This window comes from Ranitomeya variabilis, chromosome 1 (assembly GCF_051348905.1).
Source record: "Ranitomeya variabilis isolate aRanVar5 chromosome 1, aRanVar5.hap1, whole genome shotgun sequence".
NCBI classification, from domain to species: Eukaryota; Metazoa; Chordata; class Amphibia; order Anura; family Dendrobatidae; genus Ranitomeya; species Ranitomeya variabilis.
This window is the reverse complement of record NC_135232.1, coordinates 335,419,026-335,436,687: the sequence shown is the minus strand read 5'-3', so window position 1 is coordinate 335,436,687 and position 17,662 is coordinate 335,419,026. Positions and strand designations below refer to the sequence as shown.

At 41.5% G+C, this 17,662-nt stretch overlaps 1 protein-coding gene and 1 long non-coding RNA gene across 3 annotated transcripts in view; one reads left to right on the top strand and one right to left on the bottom strand.

Moving 5' to 3' along the window:
* The window catches only part of AP1G2 (adaptor related protein complex 1 subunit gamma 2), an 84,482-nt gene that overhangs the window by 23,347 nt on the left and 43,473 nt on the right, over positions 1-17,662 (bottom strand). For both annotated transcript variants that reach the window (XM_077299301.1, XM_077299307.1), the window contains exons 14-17: positions 14,620-14,742; positions 12,063-12,152; positions 3,693-3,820; positions 3,505-3,609 (exon numbers count right to left, since the gene is read on the bottom strand). In XM_077299301.1, the coding sequence (XP_077155416.1) occupies positions 3,505-3,609; positions 3,693-3,820; positions 12,063-12,152; positions 14,620-14,742 (446 nt within the window). The remainder of the gene's footprint in view (positions 1-3,504; positions 3,610-3,692; positions 3,821-12,062; positions 12,153-14,619; positions 14,743-17,662) is intronic.
* LOC143793991 (uncharacterized) lies at positions 4,440-4,917 on the top strand. The gene is made up of 2 exons (XR_013220370.1): positions 4,440-4,514; positions 4,640-4,917. It is a non-coding gene; the product is annotated as an uncharacterized LOC143793991 (long non-coding RNA).

Below are 17,662 nucleotides of genomic sequence, written 5' to 3'. Positions count from 1 at the left end.
TACCCACACAGCTGGACTGTCTGCTATAGAGGGGTGACTACCTGACAGGGATAGGGCTAAGTATTTTCCTGATCATCTCCTTTGGTCCCTATTTCTAATCTTGCTATATTTATTATCTTTAAAGGCTTTATTTATCGTTACTAAGGAATGTGCTGGAGCTTTACTTAATATTTTGTATTGTGTAGCAATTGTGATAACAGCATGTGTATGTACTGTTTTTTGAATAGCCTGTATTCAGCCTTATTTTGGCTGGAATATATACACTGCTCAAAAAATTAAAAAGGGGACACTTAAACAAGTAAATCAAACTTCTGTGAAATCAAACTGTCCACTTAGGAAGCAGCACTGTTTGACAATTAATTTCACATGCTGTTGTGCAAATGGAATAGACAACACATGGAAATTATTGGCAATTATCAAGACCCCCTCAATAAAGGAGTGTGCAGGTGGGGACCACAGACCACATCTCAGTACCAATGCTTTCTGACTGATGTTTTGGTCACTTTTGAATGTTGGTTGTGCTTTTACACTCGTGGTAGCATGAGACGGACTCTACAACCCACACAAGTGGCTCAGGTAGGGCAGTTTATCCAGGATGGCACATCAATGCGAGCTATGGCAAGAAGGTTTGCTGTTTCTGTCAGCGTAGTGTCTATAGGCTGGAGGCGCTACCAGGAGACAGGCCAGTACACCAGGAAACGTGGAGGGGCAGTAGGAGGGCAACAACCCAGCAGCAGGATCGCTACCTCAGCCTTTATGCAAGGAGGAACAGGAGGAGCACTGCCAGAGACCTGCAAAATGACCTCCAGCAGACCACAAATGTGCATGTGTCTGCACAAACGGTTAGAAACCGACTCCATAAGGATGGTCTGAGTGCCTCACGTCCACAGATGGGGGTTGTGCTCACAGCCCAACACCGTGTAGGATGCTTGGCATTTGCCACAAAACACCAGGATTGGAAAATTCGTCACTGGCGCCCTGTGCTCTTCACAGATGAAAGCAGGTTCACACTGAGCACATGTGACAAACGTGACAAAGTCTGGAGATGCCATGGAAAGTGATCTGTTGCCTGCAACATCCTTCAGCATGACTGGTTTGGCAGTGGGTCAGTAATGGTGTGGGGTGGCATTTCTTTGGAGGGCCGCACAGCCCTCCATGTGCTTGCCAGAGGTAGCCTGACTGCCATTAGGTACCGAGATAAGATCATCAGCTCAGACCCCTTGTGAGAGCATATGCTGGTGCGGTTGGCCCTGGGTTCCTCCTAATGCAGGACAATGCCAGACCTCATGTGGCTGGAGTGTGTCAGCAGTTCCTGCAAGATGAAGGCATTGAAGCTATGGACTGATCCGTCCATTCCCCAGACCTGAATCCGATTGAACCCATCTGGGACATCATGTCTTGCACCATCCACCAATGTCACGTTGCGCCACAGACTGTCCAGGAGTTGGTAGATGCTTTAGTCCAAGTCTGGGAGGAGAGCCCTCAGGAGACCATCTGCCGCCTCATCAGGAGCATGCCCAGGCATTGTAGGGAGATCATAAAGGCACGTGGAGGCCACACACACTACTGAGCATCATTTCCTTGTCTTGGGGCATTTCCACTGAAGTTGGATCAGCCTGTAACTTCATTTTCCACTTTGATTTTGAGCATCATTCCAACTCCAGACGTCCGTGGGATATTAGTTGTGATTTACGTTGATAATTTTTAGGTTTTATTGTTCTTAACACATTCCACTATGTAATGAATAAAGATTTACAACTGGAATATTTCATTCAGTGATATCTAGGATGTGGGATTTTAGTGTTCCCTTTATTTTTGTGAGCAGTGTATATAACTGTCTTTTGGGACTATAGCAACTATATCTATGTTTCAACGGCTTGTGGGTCTATGAGTATTTTACTCTTGATTGTGGATCTCTTCTCTCTGCGCAATGGGTAACTGTTTTTAAATGAATTGTGTGCTGTATTTCAATAAAATTAGTAATATTTATAGTGATCCCTTGCTTGGTTCATTGATTTTTTACTCGCTGCGCCATTTACCGATTGGATTAATTCTTTTTATACATTGATAGATCGGGCAATTCTGAACACGGCGATACCAAATATGTGTATATTTTATTTTTTTTATTGTTTTATTTTGAATGGGGCGAAAGGGGGATGATTTGAACTTTTATATATATTTTTTAAAATATTTTTAAAAACCTTTTTTTTTCATTTTTGACATGCTTCAATAGTCTCCATGGGATACTAGAAGCTGCCATAACCCAATTGTCTCTGCTACATACAGGCGATGATCAGATTGCCTGTATGTAGCAGAATTACTCACTTGCTATGTGCGCCGACCACCGGATATATCCGTCATTGGGCGTTAAGGGGTTAAACCTGTTATTTTTTTTATCCTTGGCAGTAACTTTAATTACATGCATACTGATGGAAATCTGGATAGGTATACCCCTACCGATCACTTAATAAACACACAAAAAGTGTTCAGCTCAGCAGACAGGAGCTCAGAGCACCCGTTTGAGGGCACACACAGGATTTACACCGCTATGTGCCCCCTCAGACGGGAGCTTTTTACTCCTGTCTGCTTAGTTGCACACTGTTCAGAAGTCGATTGAGCGACTGGTAGGGGTATTCCACTTTTTTTTTTTTGTTAAAAATTCCACTGTGTAAGCTTTTCTTTTAAATTGCTGAAAAATACAAAAACAATTTACCCTACTACAGTTTTGTGTGCACAAAATAGAGATGAAACGTAAGAATGCCATAGCTACCTTTGGACCTGATCTGGATTTGAGGGTATTGTGCTCTACTGTAGACTGTACAGGTAATACAGATGCATATGGTAGGTTAGTACACACTTTTGGAATTGTTCACACGTTCAGTATTTGGTCAGTATTTTACCTCAGTATTTCTAAGCCAAAATTAGTATTTGTAACGATCAGAGGAAAAGTATAATAGAAACACGTCACCACATCTGTATTTATCACCCACTCCTGGTTTTGGCTTACAAATTCTGAGGTAAAATTCTGTCCAAATAGTGAATATGTGAACGTGGCCTTAGAATCAGCCACATGGATAATGCATAATAGATAATGGTTCACAAATGGTGCATTTGTTGTAAAAAATAGTGTAAATGTCCTTTTCATCAGAATAAGGCTTGCACAAATGCCTATATATGCTGCACAAACAACCCTGAAAATGAAACAAATGTTCCTCTTTAAAAAGAACTTTCTGAATGTTCATTAATGATAGGTATTGAGTCAATGAGTCAGCCAAGGCTGAAGTAATATGGCGGTATCACTATGATGTGATTTAGGTTCAGCCGTAATATGACAGCATGCTTTGGCTGTATCATTAGTATAATTTTTCTTTTGCTTACATGCAAATATGCTATGCCAGAAATCCCTTCTTTTTTTATTAGGAGAGACGTTTTTACACAAAACATATTTCAGAACTGTAAATGTGACAGAACGTCCTTACATGATCTGCATAGAACAATTTATACCTCATGTGATCATATTTCTTGAATAGGGCATTGTATTCTACGGCTCTCTGCTGTAACTCCACATCATGACAACATCCATATATAGACACCACTCGACGGATACGGCTGGAGAAGAAAGAAAAAAATGACAATTTATACCTTCCATAAAATCTTTAAAGCGGTGATGGCATTACTTATAGCTTACTTACTCTACGGCGGTGTTGAAGCGTGTACTAAGCTTCATTATTGCTGTTAGAGTGTATGCCCGCGTACTTGGCAGGGAAATATGTGATTGAAGAACACCTTCCAGCACATCAAGGACATCATCCTCAGTCACCTAGAAGCAATTCTTATATTACACTTGATCTATGTAATACGGTTAGTATGTGATGTCATGCTGCAATTTTCACCAAATTCAAAACTAAGGAGGAAAGTAATTGCATTAGTAAGAAAGGATAACGCCAGGGTAATGTACTAACACTTAAAGAGAATCTATCACTAGCCATTAGTGATGAGCGAGTGTACTCGTTGCTTGGGGGTCCTCCGAATATTTTTTAGTGCTTGGAAATTTAGTCTACAAACACTAACAAATACTCTGAAAACCTGAGCAATGAGTACACTCGCTCATCAGTACTAGCCATACATACGGTGTGTACTTTTTTTACCTGGTGAGAATAGCGCCGTTCTCCTGAATCGAGCAGTGTTTATTTTTTATTCCTGTGCCTCTCCATTCTTGACATATGGCTGCTGCATCCATATGGATTGTCTTTCTAGATAAGTTGTTGTGATCCTCAAGAAGGCTTACGTGGTGAAGGTTTGAGGACCGCATCCACTTAGATAAAAAGACTACCTTTACATATAGGGAAGAGGGAGTCATATCTTAAGAACGGAAAGGAGCATGTACTAAAGAAAAACAATTACACATTCATAAGAGTCAAGTAACAGGTTCTCTTTAAGGCTAGGTTCTCATTTCGTTTTTGTGTGAGCGCTAACGGACAGCGTTGCACGGTGAAATTAACGCCGTGCAACGCGTCCATTAGCACTCCCATTGCCAGCAATGTTAAAGCGCAGTGCCATTTTCGGCATGCGCTAGCGATGTGCCATTCTTTTGTGGCGCGCCTCAGACGCTGCTTGAAGCGTCCGCGGCGCGCCCGAGGTCCGTTCCCCGCTCTGGCAGATCGGGGATCTGCGCTAGCGGGGACGTTTAACGCGACCCCTAAAAAGACATTGCGTTAGCGCAATCTGCTAGCGCTTAGCGCTAAACGGATTGCCCTAACGCAATCTGAACCTAGCCTTACACAATACTTAATGCACAAGGATTATGATAAAGATGATTGCATCTTTACAGTGGGGTTGTTATTTTCATGCTTAAAAATGTCCATTTCCTAAAGTTCCAGATAATGGTCTTCATTCTGAGTGGGAACGGGCTTTTTTTTTTTTTAAATGTTGTGTTGCCATTTTCTGCCACCCATAACCACCCATAACATTTTTTAACAATTTTTTTTTCCCATAGATGGATCTAGGGCACACACAACAACTCTGGTGTTTCAATTAAAGCGTTTACTGTATGGGTTGAATAATTTTTATTTTTTTTTATTTTTAATAGATTGGACTTTTACGGATGTGGCTTTACTGAATAGCAGGTTATGGTCTTCCTGAGGACTTTGATCACTTATACGATATACTGCAATTCTATGTTAATAAGCAGAAAAGAAACTTCATTATCAGTTCTCGGAATTAAAAGGTGCAGTTTGGCTACTTTATTGATATACACGTGCTTCTCACAAAATTAGAATATCATCAAAAAGTTAATTTCAGTTCTTCAATACAAAAAGTTAAACTCATATTACCGGATTTTTCGGACTATAAGACGCACTTTCTTCCTCCCAAAATGTGGATGAAAATGGGGGTGGTGCGTCTTATTGTCCGGATATATTGGCTCTGGCTGTGGTTGGGAGGTGAGGGAGAAGTATCAGAGGAGTAGCGGTGTAGCAGAGGCAGGAGCCGGCGGCTCCGGCTAACTCCTGTGCCTGCTGCTAAAGAGAAATGAATATGCACTGCATGGGCGTGGAGGGCAATGAATAGTCATTTCTTCCTGGTATCCTGGTATGATTGATTGGCCCCATCCCCTTGCTGGTATGATTGGCCCCATCCCCTAGCCGGTATGATTGGCCCCATCCCAGTCCTGGTATCCATGGCCCCATCAGAAAAGATTTAAAAAAACCAAACCTTTCCCTCACCTTCCTCCGCTCCCTCGCAGTCGCAGCGTCCTGCTCTGGTGCCAGCAGCTACTTAATGCTTGTAAGCAGTGCATGGCAGGGACATCATGAGCTGCTCACAAGCAGAGCACAGCTGCCGGAATACTCACCGGGTATTCATCAGAGATCGCGGTGAGTATCCATTCCTCTTCAGTAGGGTGCACTGTCAGCTGCCTGCTTCCTGCTGCAACCGGCGGTCATGTGTGCCGATACTTAAGAGAAATGAATATTCAGAATATTCTCTTAAGTATCGGCACATGTGACCGCCGGCAGCAGCAGGAAGCAGGCGGCTGACAGTGCGCGCTACTGAAGAGAAATGGATACTCACCGCGATCTCTGATGAACACCCGGTGAGTATTCCAGCAGCTGTGCTCTGCTTGTAATGTCCCTGCCATGTGCTGCTTAGAAGCATTAAGCAGCTGCTGGCACCAGAGCAGGACGCTGCGACTGCGAGGGAGCGGAGGAAGGTGAGGAAAAGGATTTTTTTTAAATCTTTTCTGATGGGGCCATGGATACCAGGACTGGAATGGGGCCATTCATACCAGCAAGGGGATGGGGTCAATCAAGCATAGCAGGAACTGGATGGGGCCAATCAATCATACCAGGAGCTGGTGGGGCCAATCAATCATACCAGGAATGGGATGGGGCCAAACAATCATACCAGGAACGGGATGGGGCCAATCAATCATACCAGGGAACAGGATGAGGTCAATCAATCATATCAAAATAAGAATGGGACCATGCATACCAGAACTGGGATGGGGCCAATCATACCAGAATAAGTATGGGGTCATGCATACCAGGATGGGGATGAGGGCCATGCATACAAGGATAGGGATGAGGGGACCATATTTACCAGGATAGGTGATCTTAAGTAAAGAATTGACCACATTTTTTGCTTCAGTTATTTTTCTCCTAATTTCCTCCTCTAAAACCTAGGTGCGTCTTATGGTCTGAAAAATACAGTATATAGCGTCATTACAAACAGAGTGATCTATTTCAAATTTTTATTTCTGTTAATGTTGATGATTATGGCTTACAGCCAATGAAAACCCAAAAGTCAGTATCTCAGTAAATTAGAATAATTAACAAAAAACACCTGCAAAGGCTTCCTATGCTTTTAAAAAGGTCCCTTAATCTGTTTCAGTAGGCTCCACAATCATGGGGAAGACTGCTGACTTGACCGATGTCCAGAAGGCAGTCATTGACACACTCCACAAGGAGGGTAAGCCACAAAAGGTCATTCCTAAATAATCTCGCTATTCAAAAGTGCTTTATACAAGCATATTAATGGAAAGTTGAGTGGAAGGAAAAAGTGTGGTAGGAAAAGGTGCACAAGCACCCGGGATAATCGCAGCCTTGAAAGGATTGTTAAAAAAAGGTAATTCAAATATTTGGGGGAGATTCACAAGGACTGGACTTCTACTGTAGTCATTACTTCAAGAACTACCACACACAGACGTATCCAGGACATGGGCTACACTACAAGTGTCACGTTCCTTGTGTCAAGCCACTCATGACCAATAGACAATGCCAGAAGCGTCTTACCTGGGTCAAGGAGAAAAAGAACTGGACTGTTGCTCAGTGGTTCAAGGTGTTGTTTTCAGATGAAAGTACATTTTGCATTTCATTTGGAAATCAAGGTCCCAGAGTCTGGAGGAAGAGTGGAGAGGCACACAATCCAAGCTGCTTGAGGTCTAGTGAGAAGTTTCCACAATCATTGATAATTTGGTGAGCCATGTCATCTGCTGGTGTAGGTCCACAGTGTTTTATCATAACCAAAGTCAGCGCAGCCATCTACCAGGAAATTTTAGAGCACTTCATGCTTCACTCTGTCTACAAGCTTTTTGGCGATGGAAATTTCATTCTCCAGCAGGACTTGGCACCTGACCACACTGCCAAAAGTACCAATACCTGGTTTAAAAACAACACTATCACTGTGCTTAATTGCCCAGCAAACTCGCCTGACCTTATGTCAAGGGGAAGATGAGAGACACCAGACCCAACAATGCAAACGAGCTGAAGGCTGCTATCAAAGCAACCTGGGCTTCCATAACACCTCAGCAGTGCCACAGGCTGATCCCCTCCATGTCACACCGCATTTATGCAGTAATTGATGCAAAAAGAGCCCCGACCAAGTATTGAGTGCATTTGCTGAACATACATTTCAGTAGGCCATCATTTCGGTTCGGATTTTAAAATCATTTTTCAAGCTGGTATTATAAAGTATTCAAATTTACTGAGATAATGACTTTTGTAATGACTCTATATAATATATGAGTTTCACTTTTTGTATTGAAGAACTGAAACAAATTAACTTTTTGATGATATTCTAATTTTGTGAGAAGCACCTGTATGTTGCTAGAAATGTATGATTCCACATATATCAATACAGACTTCTGAATCTTGACAGCGTGCGATGCATATGCTGTCTGGATTCTTCGGTATTGCCGATGCGAGCGATTGGTCATGTGACTTCAAATACGGTGCTCAGCATAAAGGAATAAATGAGCACATCCCCTATGAAAAGTAAAATTGTAATCAATATTTCACTAACTGCAAGAACAATTTTCAAAATTTTCCTAGTTTCATAAAACATTTTTTAAACGATCACATGAAAGCAAGGTTAATAATATAACTTTCATTACAATATCTTCAGTTTTACTCAAATTAGTTGATGCAAAAAGGAATACCCCACATCAAAAACTACTACATCTAGTATTTTGTATGGCCACACCGTCTTCTATGCATGGAAGAAACAAGTTGGCGACATATTGCAACACCTAGATTTTTCTATTCTTCAATTACGACCTTATTTAGAGCCTGGATGATGGATGCAGAATAATGGTCAACTTGTCTCTTATAGGTGTTTTAGAATAAAATAACTGGTATTCCTCTTAATCTTTCCTTTTAGCTTTCAGACACTGTTACATTTCTACATTACAGACATCCACCACCCTTCTAGACTTTGTGCAGGAACCCTTGAATTGTATAAATAATTCTGCACTCTGATACACTTTCCAGCCTCCAGCAACTATACTGTTACAATCATACAGCTTACATCTGCATGTCAGACTTCACCAGTGAATTGGCATTTTAACCCCATCCTGTCAAAGTTAATTTTGTTTTCCTGCTTTTGCTTTTTTCCTCTTCTTCGGCCAACAGTTATTAGAACTTTTTTTTTTTTTAGATCAACATGGTCATATGAGGTAAAAACAGGAACATAATTCAGTGCAGTGAAATAGTGAAAAAAAAAAACTGCAACTGCCCCATTGTATTTTGGGTTTTGTTTTTACATTGTCCATTGTGCGGTAAAAATGACTTAGCAGCATGATTCTTCAGGTCAGTTCAATTAGGGCAGGTTCACACAAGCAAATAAAAAATAGTCATCCAGAAGTTTCATCCAGAAAACTCAAAACAATTTATTTCTCACTTGCTTGTCATCCGTGAGCAGTCCGTGTATAAAACGTTTTTTTATAGAAGCAGTTATTAATAATTTACAAGACCATTTACAGTTTCCTATGTTAAAGAATGCAATGTGTCCTTAGAAAAGATACAATATAGTAGGGCTCCGTATGGAATCCGTTATAAAATGCCCATATACTCTTGAATGGACGAGTCTCATCCAACACATGGAAAAAACTGGTGCATGCTGCAATTATTCACACATAGATTTGGTCAGTGAAAATAAATCACTCATCTGCACTGCGTCTTTGAGTGAAAGTTTTTTTACGGACAGCACTCGGACCGAAAATACGCTCTTGTGAACCTACTGTGATACCAAACTTGGATAGAGTTTTTTAAAAGTTAACCAGTTAGCCATTTTGATGGAGCCGATTTTTTTTTTCTTTAGCAAAATGGTGCCGGCAGGGGCGCCTGCGCTGTAGCATCGGAACACGATAGATGCTACCTCGCAGGCGCGGCCGCTGGCGCCATTTTGATTAACATATTTTTTTTTGCCAACAACACAAAATGCCTAAATAAAATGAATATACATACCGTATGCCTATTATAAATCGCATCATGCTACAGCTCAGGCGCGTGCATGATGGATGTTTTTTCCCCCCAAACAATAGTATATTCAGTATGGTAAATAGGGGGCAGGTCAGTGAAGGATCAGTAACCTGTCATAAGCCATAAGGATGAATATGTAAACAGATCACCATATGAAGTCCTGCTCACAGGCCGCCCCGGAGCACGAGAATCTCACTGACTGAAAACTGCAAATGCAGACACTATGGCTACTTTCACACTAGCGTCGGGCCGAGGTTCCCGACGCTAGCGTTGTCTCCGCCGCACAATGGGGGCAGCGGATGCATTTTTCCCACGCATCCGCTGCCCCATTGTGAGGTGCGGGGAAGTGTGGGGAGGTGGGGGCGGAGTTCTGGCCGCGCATGCGCGGTCGGAAAAAGCGGACCGTCGTGAGCAAAAAACGTTACATGTAGCGTTTTTTGGTCCCGACGGTCCGCCACAACACGGCGCAACCGTCGCATGACGGTTGCGATGTGTGTCAATCCGTCGCAATACGTCGCTTAATGTAAGTCTATGGGGAAAAAACGCATCCTGCAAGCACTTTTGCAGGATGCGTTTTTTCGGCAAAACGACGCATTGTGGCGGATTGCAGTTAACGCTAGTGTGAAAGTAGCCTAAAACAACCACAAGACGGATTTCATCAACCAAGGTATCATTTTAATTATTGTAACAGCACCAACCTGACAGTGTCTGTAGTTTACTGAGAAAAATCCTGCTGACAGGTTCCCTTTTAAATATATTTTAGTAGTGAAAAAAAAATGTAAAAATTTGTGAAAGAAAATCCTGTAGCTTTTTAATTTCTGACCATTTGGATTGTTCATCAGGTGATCACCAGCATGTTTACACCGACAGATAATAAGGAACAAACACACGTTAAAAAAAACATAAGTTCAACTATTTTTTATTCATCATTTTCTGGGGGTTTTTTTAACCCCTTTCCGACATGTGCCATAATAGTACGGACATGTCAGATTCTCCTTGTTTGATGAGGACTCCGGCGCTGAGCCCGCACCTTTCCGTGCACATGACAGCTGATCTATACAGCTGACATGAGCCCGCAACAGCCACGGGTGGAATCACGATCCACCCAAAGCTGTTAACTAGTTAAATGCCGCTGTCAATCTCTGATAGTGGCATGTAACTCGTGTTTTACAGAAAGAGCGTCACTGATCCCGCCCATCGGTGACTCAGTCACATGGTCACCAATGGGTCAGCATACCAACGAGAGGTCTGCAACAGACCTCTATGGTTGTCATTGCCTGATTGCTATGAGTGTCGCCCTGTGGTCAGTGCTCATTGCAAGTGAGCATTTCTGCTACACACAGGCGATTTGATCATCGCCTGTGTGTAGCAGATGTGATCAAAGTACTGCAGCTTCTAGTCTCCCATGAAGCATGCTAAAAGTAAAAAAAATGTTTTTAAAAATATAAAAAAAAAATAAAAATATAAAAGTTCAAATCACCCTCCTTTCGCCCCATTCAAAATAAAACAATGCAAAAAAATCAAAAAAGCACATATTTGGTATCGCCGCACTCAGAATCGCTCAATCAATCAGCATAAAAAAAGAATTAACCTGATCGCTAAACGCCGTAATGAGAAAAAAATTAAAAACACCAGAATTATGTGTTTTTGATCGCCACTACATTGCAATAAAATGCATTAATGGGCGATTAAAACAATGTATCTACACCAAAATTGTAATACTAAAAACATCAGCTCGGCATGCAAAAAATAAGCCATCACCCAGCCCCAGATCAAGAAAAATGGAGACGCTACAGGTGTCAAAAATGGCACCTTCTTTGGGGAGGGTTTTTAAATAAAAAGAACCTACACATGTTTGGTATCTATGAACTTGTAATGACCTGGAGAATCATATTGGCAGGTCAGTTTTAGCATTTAGTGAACATGGTAAAAAAAAAACAACAACTGTGGAATTCCACTTTTTTTTGCAATTTCACCGCACTTGGAATTTTTTCCTGTTTTCCAGTACACGATATGTTAAAACCAATGATGTCGTTAAAAAAAGTACAACTTGTCCTGCAAAAAACAAGCCCTCGCATGGCCATATTGACCAAGAAATAAAAAAAGTTATGGCTTAGGATGAAAAGGAGCAAAAAAGGAAAACATAAAAACAGAAGATGGCTGGGGGGGTTAAGGGGTCATAGATTCCTAATGGGCTAGTCGATTCTCAATAATATCTAAATGAGGGTCTTAGGCTCCATTTACATCTATGTTTAGTTAGAGAACCTTGCATATGACTGTGTGTTATGTAAGTAGTTATAAACCCACCTGTATAGCTTCTTCTTCATCACAGGCTCCAATTATTAGTAGGTCCCCATACTCCCCTATGCACCATGCTGCCACCTGCACCAATGGTTGCTGTATAGAAAATGTGACATTGTATAAAACAGCAAATTTAAATGCAATATTCACTTACAATCCATACACACGGGAATAAAACCTCTGTTTACTGTGGTCTGTGAAGCCAACCAACTGCTAATCATAGTATTAGTGTTAATATTCATGTTCCTCACATCACACTACATACATGCAATATTTATATGTTTTTATTACTGGCCTTATTGCTATTAAATGTTATTTTTCTTCCAAAAACTGTGCTTTCAGTATGGCAGCTGTGCACTTTTCTAGCGCTATTTTTCTGCAGAGTAACCCTATATTTGCAGGTAAATAGCATTATACGACGTGACACAGTAGCATAGCTACCAGGGAGGGCAAAGGGGTGAGCGCCCCGGGCGCCTGACCAGGAGGGGCCCACCCAGAGCTACCGCTACACTTAACTGTATTGGCGTGCACAGCGTGCTAATGCATGTAAACTCTGTGCTCTCGGTTCTGTAGGCCACAAGTCACATTAGGCCTGAGGCCTACAGAATGGTAGGTTCAGGGCGGAGCAACACGATGACGTCATCACGTCGTGCACAGGACTCGCCAGATTTAGGTGAGTATGTGTTTATTTTTCTATATTGTGTCACTATGTATGGGTGTTACTAAGGGAGCTATAACAGTGTAGAAGCTACAAAGGGAACCATAATAACAGAGTGGGGCTGCTATGGACCCATAATAACACTTTGCATCCAAAGAACACCATATCTACTGTGAAGCATGGTGGTGGCAACATCATGCTTTGGGGCTGTTTCTCTGCAAAGGGACCAGGACGCCTGATCCGTGTACATGGAAGAATGAATGGGGCCATGTATCGTGAGATTTTGAGTGCAAACCTCCTTCCATCAGCAAGGGCATTGAAGATGAAATGTGGATGGGTCTTTCAGCATGATAATGATCCCATGCACACCGCCAGGGCAACGAAGGAGTGGCTTCGTAAGAAGCATATGAAGGTCCTGGAGTGGCCTAGCCAGTCTCCAGATCTCAACCCCACAGAAAACCTTTGGAGGGAGTTGAAAGTCTGTGTTGCCCAGTGACAGGCCCATAACATCACTGCTCTAGAGGAGATCTGCATGGAGGAATGGGCCAACATATCACCAACAGTGTGTGCCAACCTTGTGAAGACTTACAGAAAACATTTGACCTCTGCCACTGCCAACAAAGGATATATAATGAGATGAACATTTATTAATGACCAAATACTTATTTTCCACCATAATTTGAAAAAAAAACTTGCCAAATCAGACAAGGTGATTTTCTGGATTTGTTTTCGCATTTTGACTCTCATAGTTGGGGTCTACCTATGATGTCAATTACAGGCCTCTCTCATCTTTTTAAGTGGGAGAACTTGCACAATTGGTGGCTGACTAAATACTTTTTTCAACACTGTATTTCACTGCCGAGAATAATGACAGCCGATGCACAATGAACAATCTATTACTAATTGTTAGGTTGCATCTGAAGTGAGGTTGGCCTGTGTAAGCAGGTAATTAAATAACTGCCAACTGGCAAACACTTTGCTGTCTGGCGGTCGCTTAAAGGGGTTTTCCCATGAACAAAAGTTAATTTTAATTAATAGATCTTGGAATAATAATAACTTTCACAATTGGATGTGTTTAAATAAAATGTTCCTGTGTCTGACCGTGCAGGAACATAGTCTGATCATACCACAGCTCCTCGGCAGGGGCGGACGGAAAAGACAATACAGACATTACAGCAGGGGGATCACAGCAGCTGATTCTTTTTGTGAGGTAAATCATTTCACTACTTGTTTTTAAACAATATTTTACTTCAAAGAAATAATTACTTTTTAGAGCCCCTGCTGTCCTATCTGTATTCTCTTTGCGTCCTCCCCTGCCCAGGAGCTGGGGTATGATCAGACCATGTTCCCGTACGGTCAGACACAGCCATTACACAGTACACAGCAGGGGCACATTTATAAGATTATCTCAGCACAGGAACATTTTATTTAAACACATTCAATTGTGGAAGTTATTATTATTCCAAGATCTGTTGATTAAAATTAACTTTTGTTCTTGAGAAAACCCCTTTAATGCTGTGCATCTCACAGTATACAGTAAATGGATCCTGATGTACAAATGTGCATACACAAAGAGGAATGTTGGCCAAATCCACAGATTTCAACGAGATTGGAAAACCAACTACTGTGTATGACGGACGGAGTCCTGACTCTCCCCGACAATAGATGATGGAAGAAAGAAGGGTCAGCCATGTTGGAAGTAAAGCTTTGTTGTTACTTCTATGACCAGATGAGAGAAAGGTTTAGCTCTGTCATTGTAAACCATGTTATGTGATCATTTACTCATGTTTCGTGTCTATTTTATAGAACGGATTCTTTCCCGCCAGCACAGTTTTCACAGTGCTCTTCTCTTTCTCTTATAAAACCTATACTTCTTCTGTTCCTTTTTCATGCTGTTACTAATACCTGTACAATATCTCGTCTCACTGTTTTATAGAGTCTTTGAACAATGTAGCCGTAAAGTTCTGATGACCCACTGATCAGCTGAATAAGGTGCGAAACGGCATCGTCACGAACACTCTCCCCAGCCTGGAAAACAGTAGACAATTGAAAAAAATAGTTATCTATGCAGTATATTACTTTCTATTTCTGTAAAATAAAAATGTTACATACTTATTTTCATGACACTTAGGTCAAGTACTCGACTTCAAAATCGAATAAGTTTAGGACAGGGCTAACATATATGGTACATGTCTCCTACTAATAGAAACGCACTGAATCAAGACCTCTGACAGTGAAGGACTACATTCACAATTTACATGGAGACAATATGTGTTATCACTCCAAGATCATATTTATAGAGGAAATGGAAGATTACCATTACCAATCTACAGTGTCAACTTCTTTCTCCAAATGCTGGTGCCAATTGATGATATTTAAATGAATAGAAGGTACGGGGTTGCTAAGAAGCCATATAAATGGAGTACAGAGAGAAGACCTTAAAGGGGTTTTCCCACAAACAAAAGTTCATTTTAATCAATAGATCTTGGAATAATAATAATTTCCACATTTGGATGTGTTTAAATAAAATGTTCCTGTGCTGAGATAATCTTATACATGTGCCCTGCTGTGTACTGTGTAATGGCTGTGTCTGACCGGGCAGGGACTGTGTCTGATCATACCACAGCTCCTGGGCAGGGGAGGACGCAAAAGAGACTATACAGTCATTACAGAAGGGGATTGCAGCCAATTCTTTGAAGTAAAACATTGTTTGAAAACAGGCAGGGAAATGTTTTACCTCACAGAAGGAATCATCTGTGATCCCCTGCTGTAAACCAAGATCTATTGATTAAAATGAACTTTTGGTTGTGGGAAAACCCCTTTAAGGCTTCATTCCCACAATGAGATTTTGTTGAGTTTTTGATGTTGTACAATTTCTGCACCTATTATTTAAATTAGGTTACTTGCGTTTTTGTGTTGTTTTTTTTAACATGCGTTTTTATTATGTTTTTGACACTGCGATTTTTTGTCTCTTGTTGGTGTGTCATGCTTTAACTACTCCCGACATGTGCTGTGCTAGTACTCCCGCAATTCTGACCAGCCAATCACAGCAATGTGACAATAAAGTTAGTAAAAAAAAAAAAGAAACGTGACATGCTGTGATCAGTGCTGTGTGACACAGCACCAATCACACCCGTCACAATGGGTGGGGTGATCTTGACATCACCTCACCTGATTAACCCCTTTGACGCTGATTGACTGAACAATAGTTTCTGGCTAATCAGCACCAAAGGGGTTAATCTAAATAGCGATCACCTCCCTGCACGCCATCTTTGTCTCAGATTTGGCATGCAGAGCGGTTGCATAGCCCCTCTGTGTCACCTGAGTAAAAGATTCATTGGTGGCTAGTGCGATCCCCCCTGCGGTCTCCTGCCTGCAGCTCCAGTGTCCTTCTCTGCCGAGATCCTCCTGGGATCTGTGCTGTGCTGTGTGCTGGCTGCTTTGTGACTCATCAGTGATCACAGCAGCAGCAACAACTCCCCCATCCTTATCCCAGTCCCCCCCCTCCCTGTTCCAATACCCCCCACCTACCTCCCCTCCACTTCCAATTGAACTTTTTGCTCACTTTTTGCGCTTTTTTCATGTGTGCGGCGTCCTGCACAGAGCATTGGTGCTCTTCCTGTGTCCGCAGCGTTCTGACTAGTATCACTGCTGATCAGAGACTACGCCATGGGACTTTTTCTTTTTTTACCTAGTTAGCATAGCGGACGTCACAGTGTAAGCGTCATCCGATTTTTTTTAGAAAAAAAAAAAAATAGTAGATAGTACAGCGTATTTTTAGAGGTAGCAAGGTAGCGTAGCCGGCATCACAGCGTTAGTGACACCGATCTTGTTTTAGAGAAAAAAAAAATCATACAATGTAGTTTTAGAGGTAACGAGGTAGCATGTTAGTATAGCCAGCGTCACTGTGTTAGTGACGACCGATCTTGTTTTAGAGAACAAGAAAAAATCATACAGCGTAGTGTCTTTTTTTTTTGCATTAAAAAAACGTGCTATCACCGGGTAATTTCTAGCGCATTAGGAGAGAGTATGTCAAATTGTTTGTGATGTCCGTTTTTCTTTTGTAAAAAAAGACCTATTTGGGTAGAGTAAATTTTTAGCGAATGTATTAGGGGAACGTACGTCACATTGTTGGTGATGTCTGTTTTTTCTTTTGTAAAAAAATAATTATTTGCGTCTAGTAAAGTTTTAGGTAGTGCATTAGGGGAGCGTACATCACAATGTTGGTGATGTCTGTTTTTCTTTTGTAAAAAAATAATTATTTGCGTCTAGTAAAGTTTTAGGTAGTGCATTAGGGGAGCGTACATCACATTGTTGGTGACGTCCGTTTTTCTTTTGTAAAAAAAAGAATTATTTGCAAAGGGTAAATTTATAGGAAGGGCATTAGTGTAGTGAACGTCTGTATTTTTTTATACAAACTTATTTTTTTTACATCTTTTACATTTTTCTTTTCATTTGTTTCTTCTACATTTTTTCTCTCTACTTTTTTTCTCTCTCTGTTTTTTTATCTACTATATAATTGTCTAAGGGTCACTTCCGTCTGTCCTTCTGTCTTTCTTTCTTTCTTTCTGTCTGTCACGGATATTAATTGGTCACGGCCTCTGTCTGTCATGGAAATCCAAGTCGCTGATTGGTCATGGCAAAACGCCCACGACCATTGCCACGACCAATCAGCGACGGGCACAGTCTGGCGCAAAATGGCCGCTCTTTCCTCCCTGCAGTCAGTGCCCGCTCCATACTCCCCTCCAGTCAGCCCTCACACAGGGTTAAATGGCAGCGTTACCGGAGCGCGGTGTAACGCACTCCGGTAACGCAGCTATTAACCCTGTGTGACCAACTTTTTACTATTGATGCTGCATATGCAGCATCAATATTAAAAATATCTAATGTTACAAATAATAATAATAAAAAAAAGGTTATTCTCACCCTCCGACGTTGCCCGCTGTCC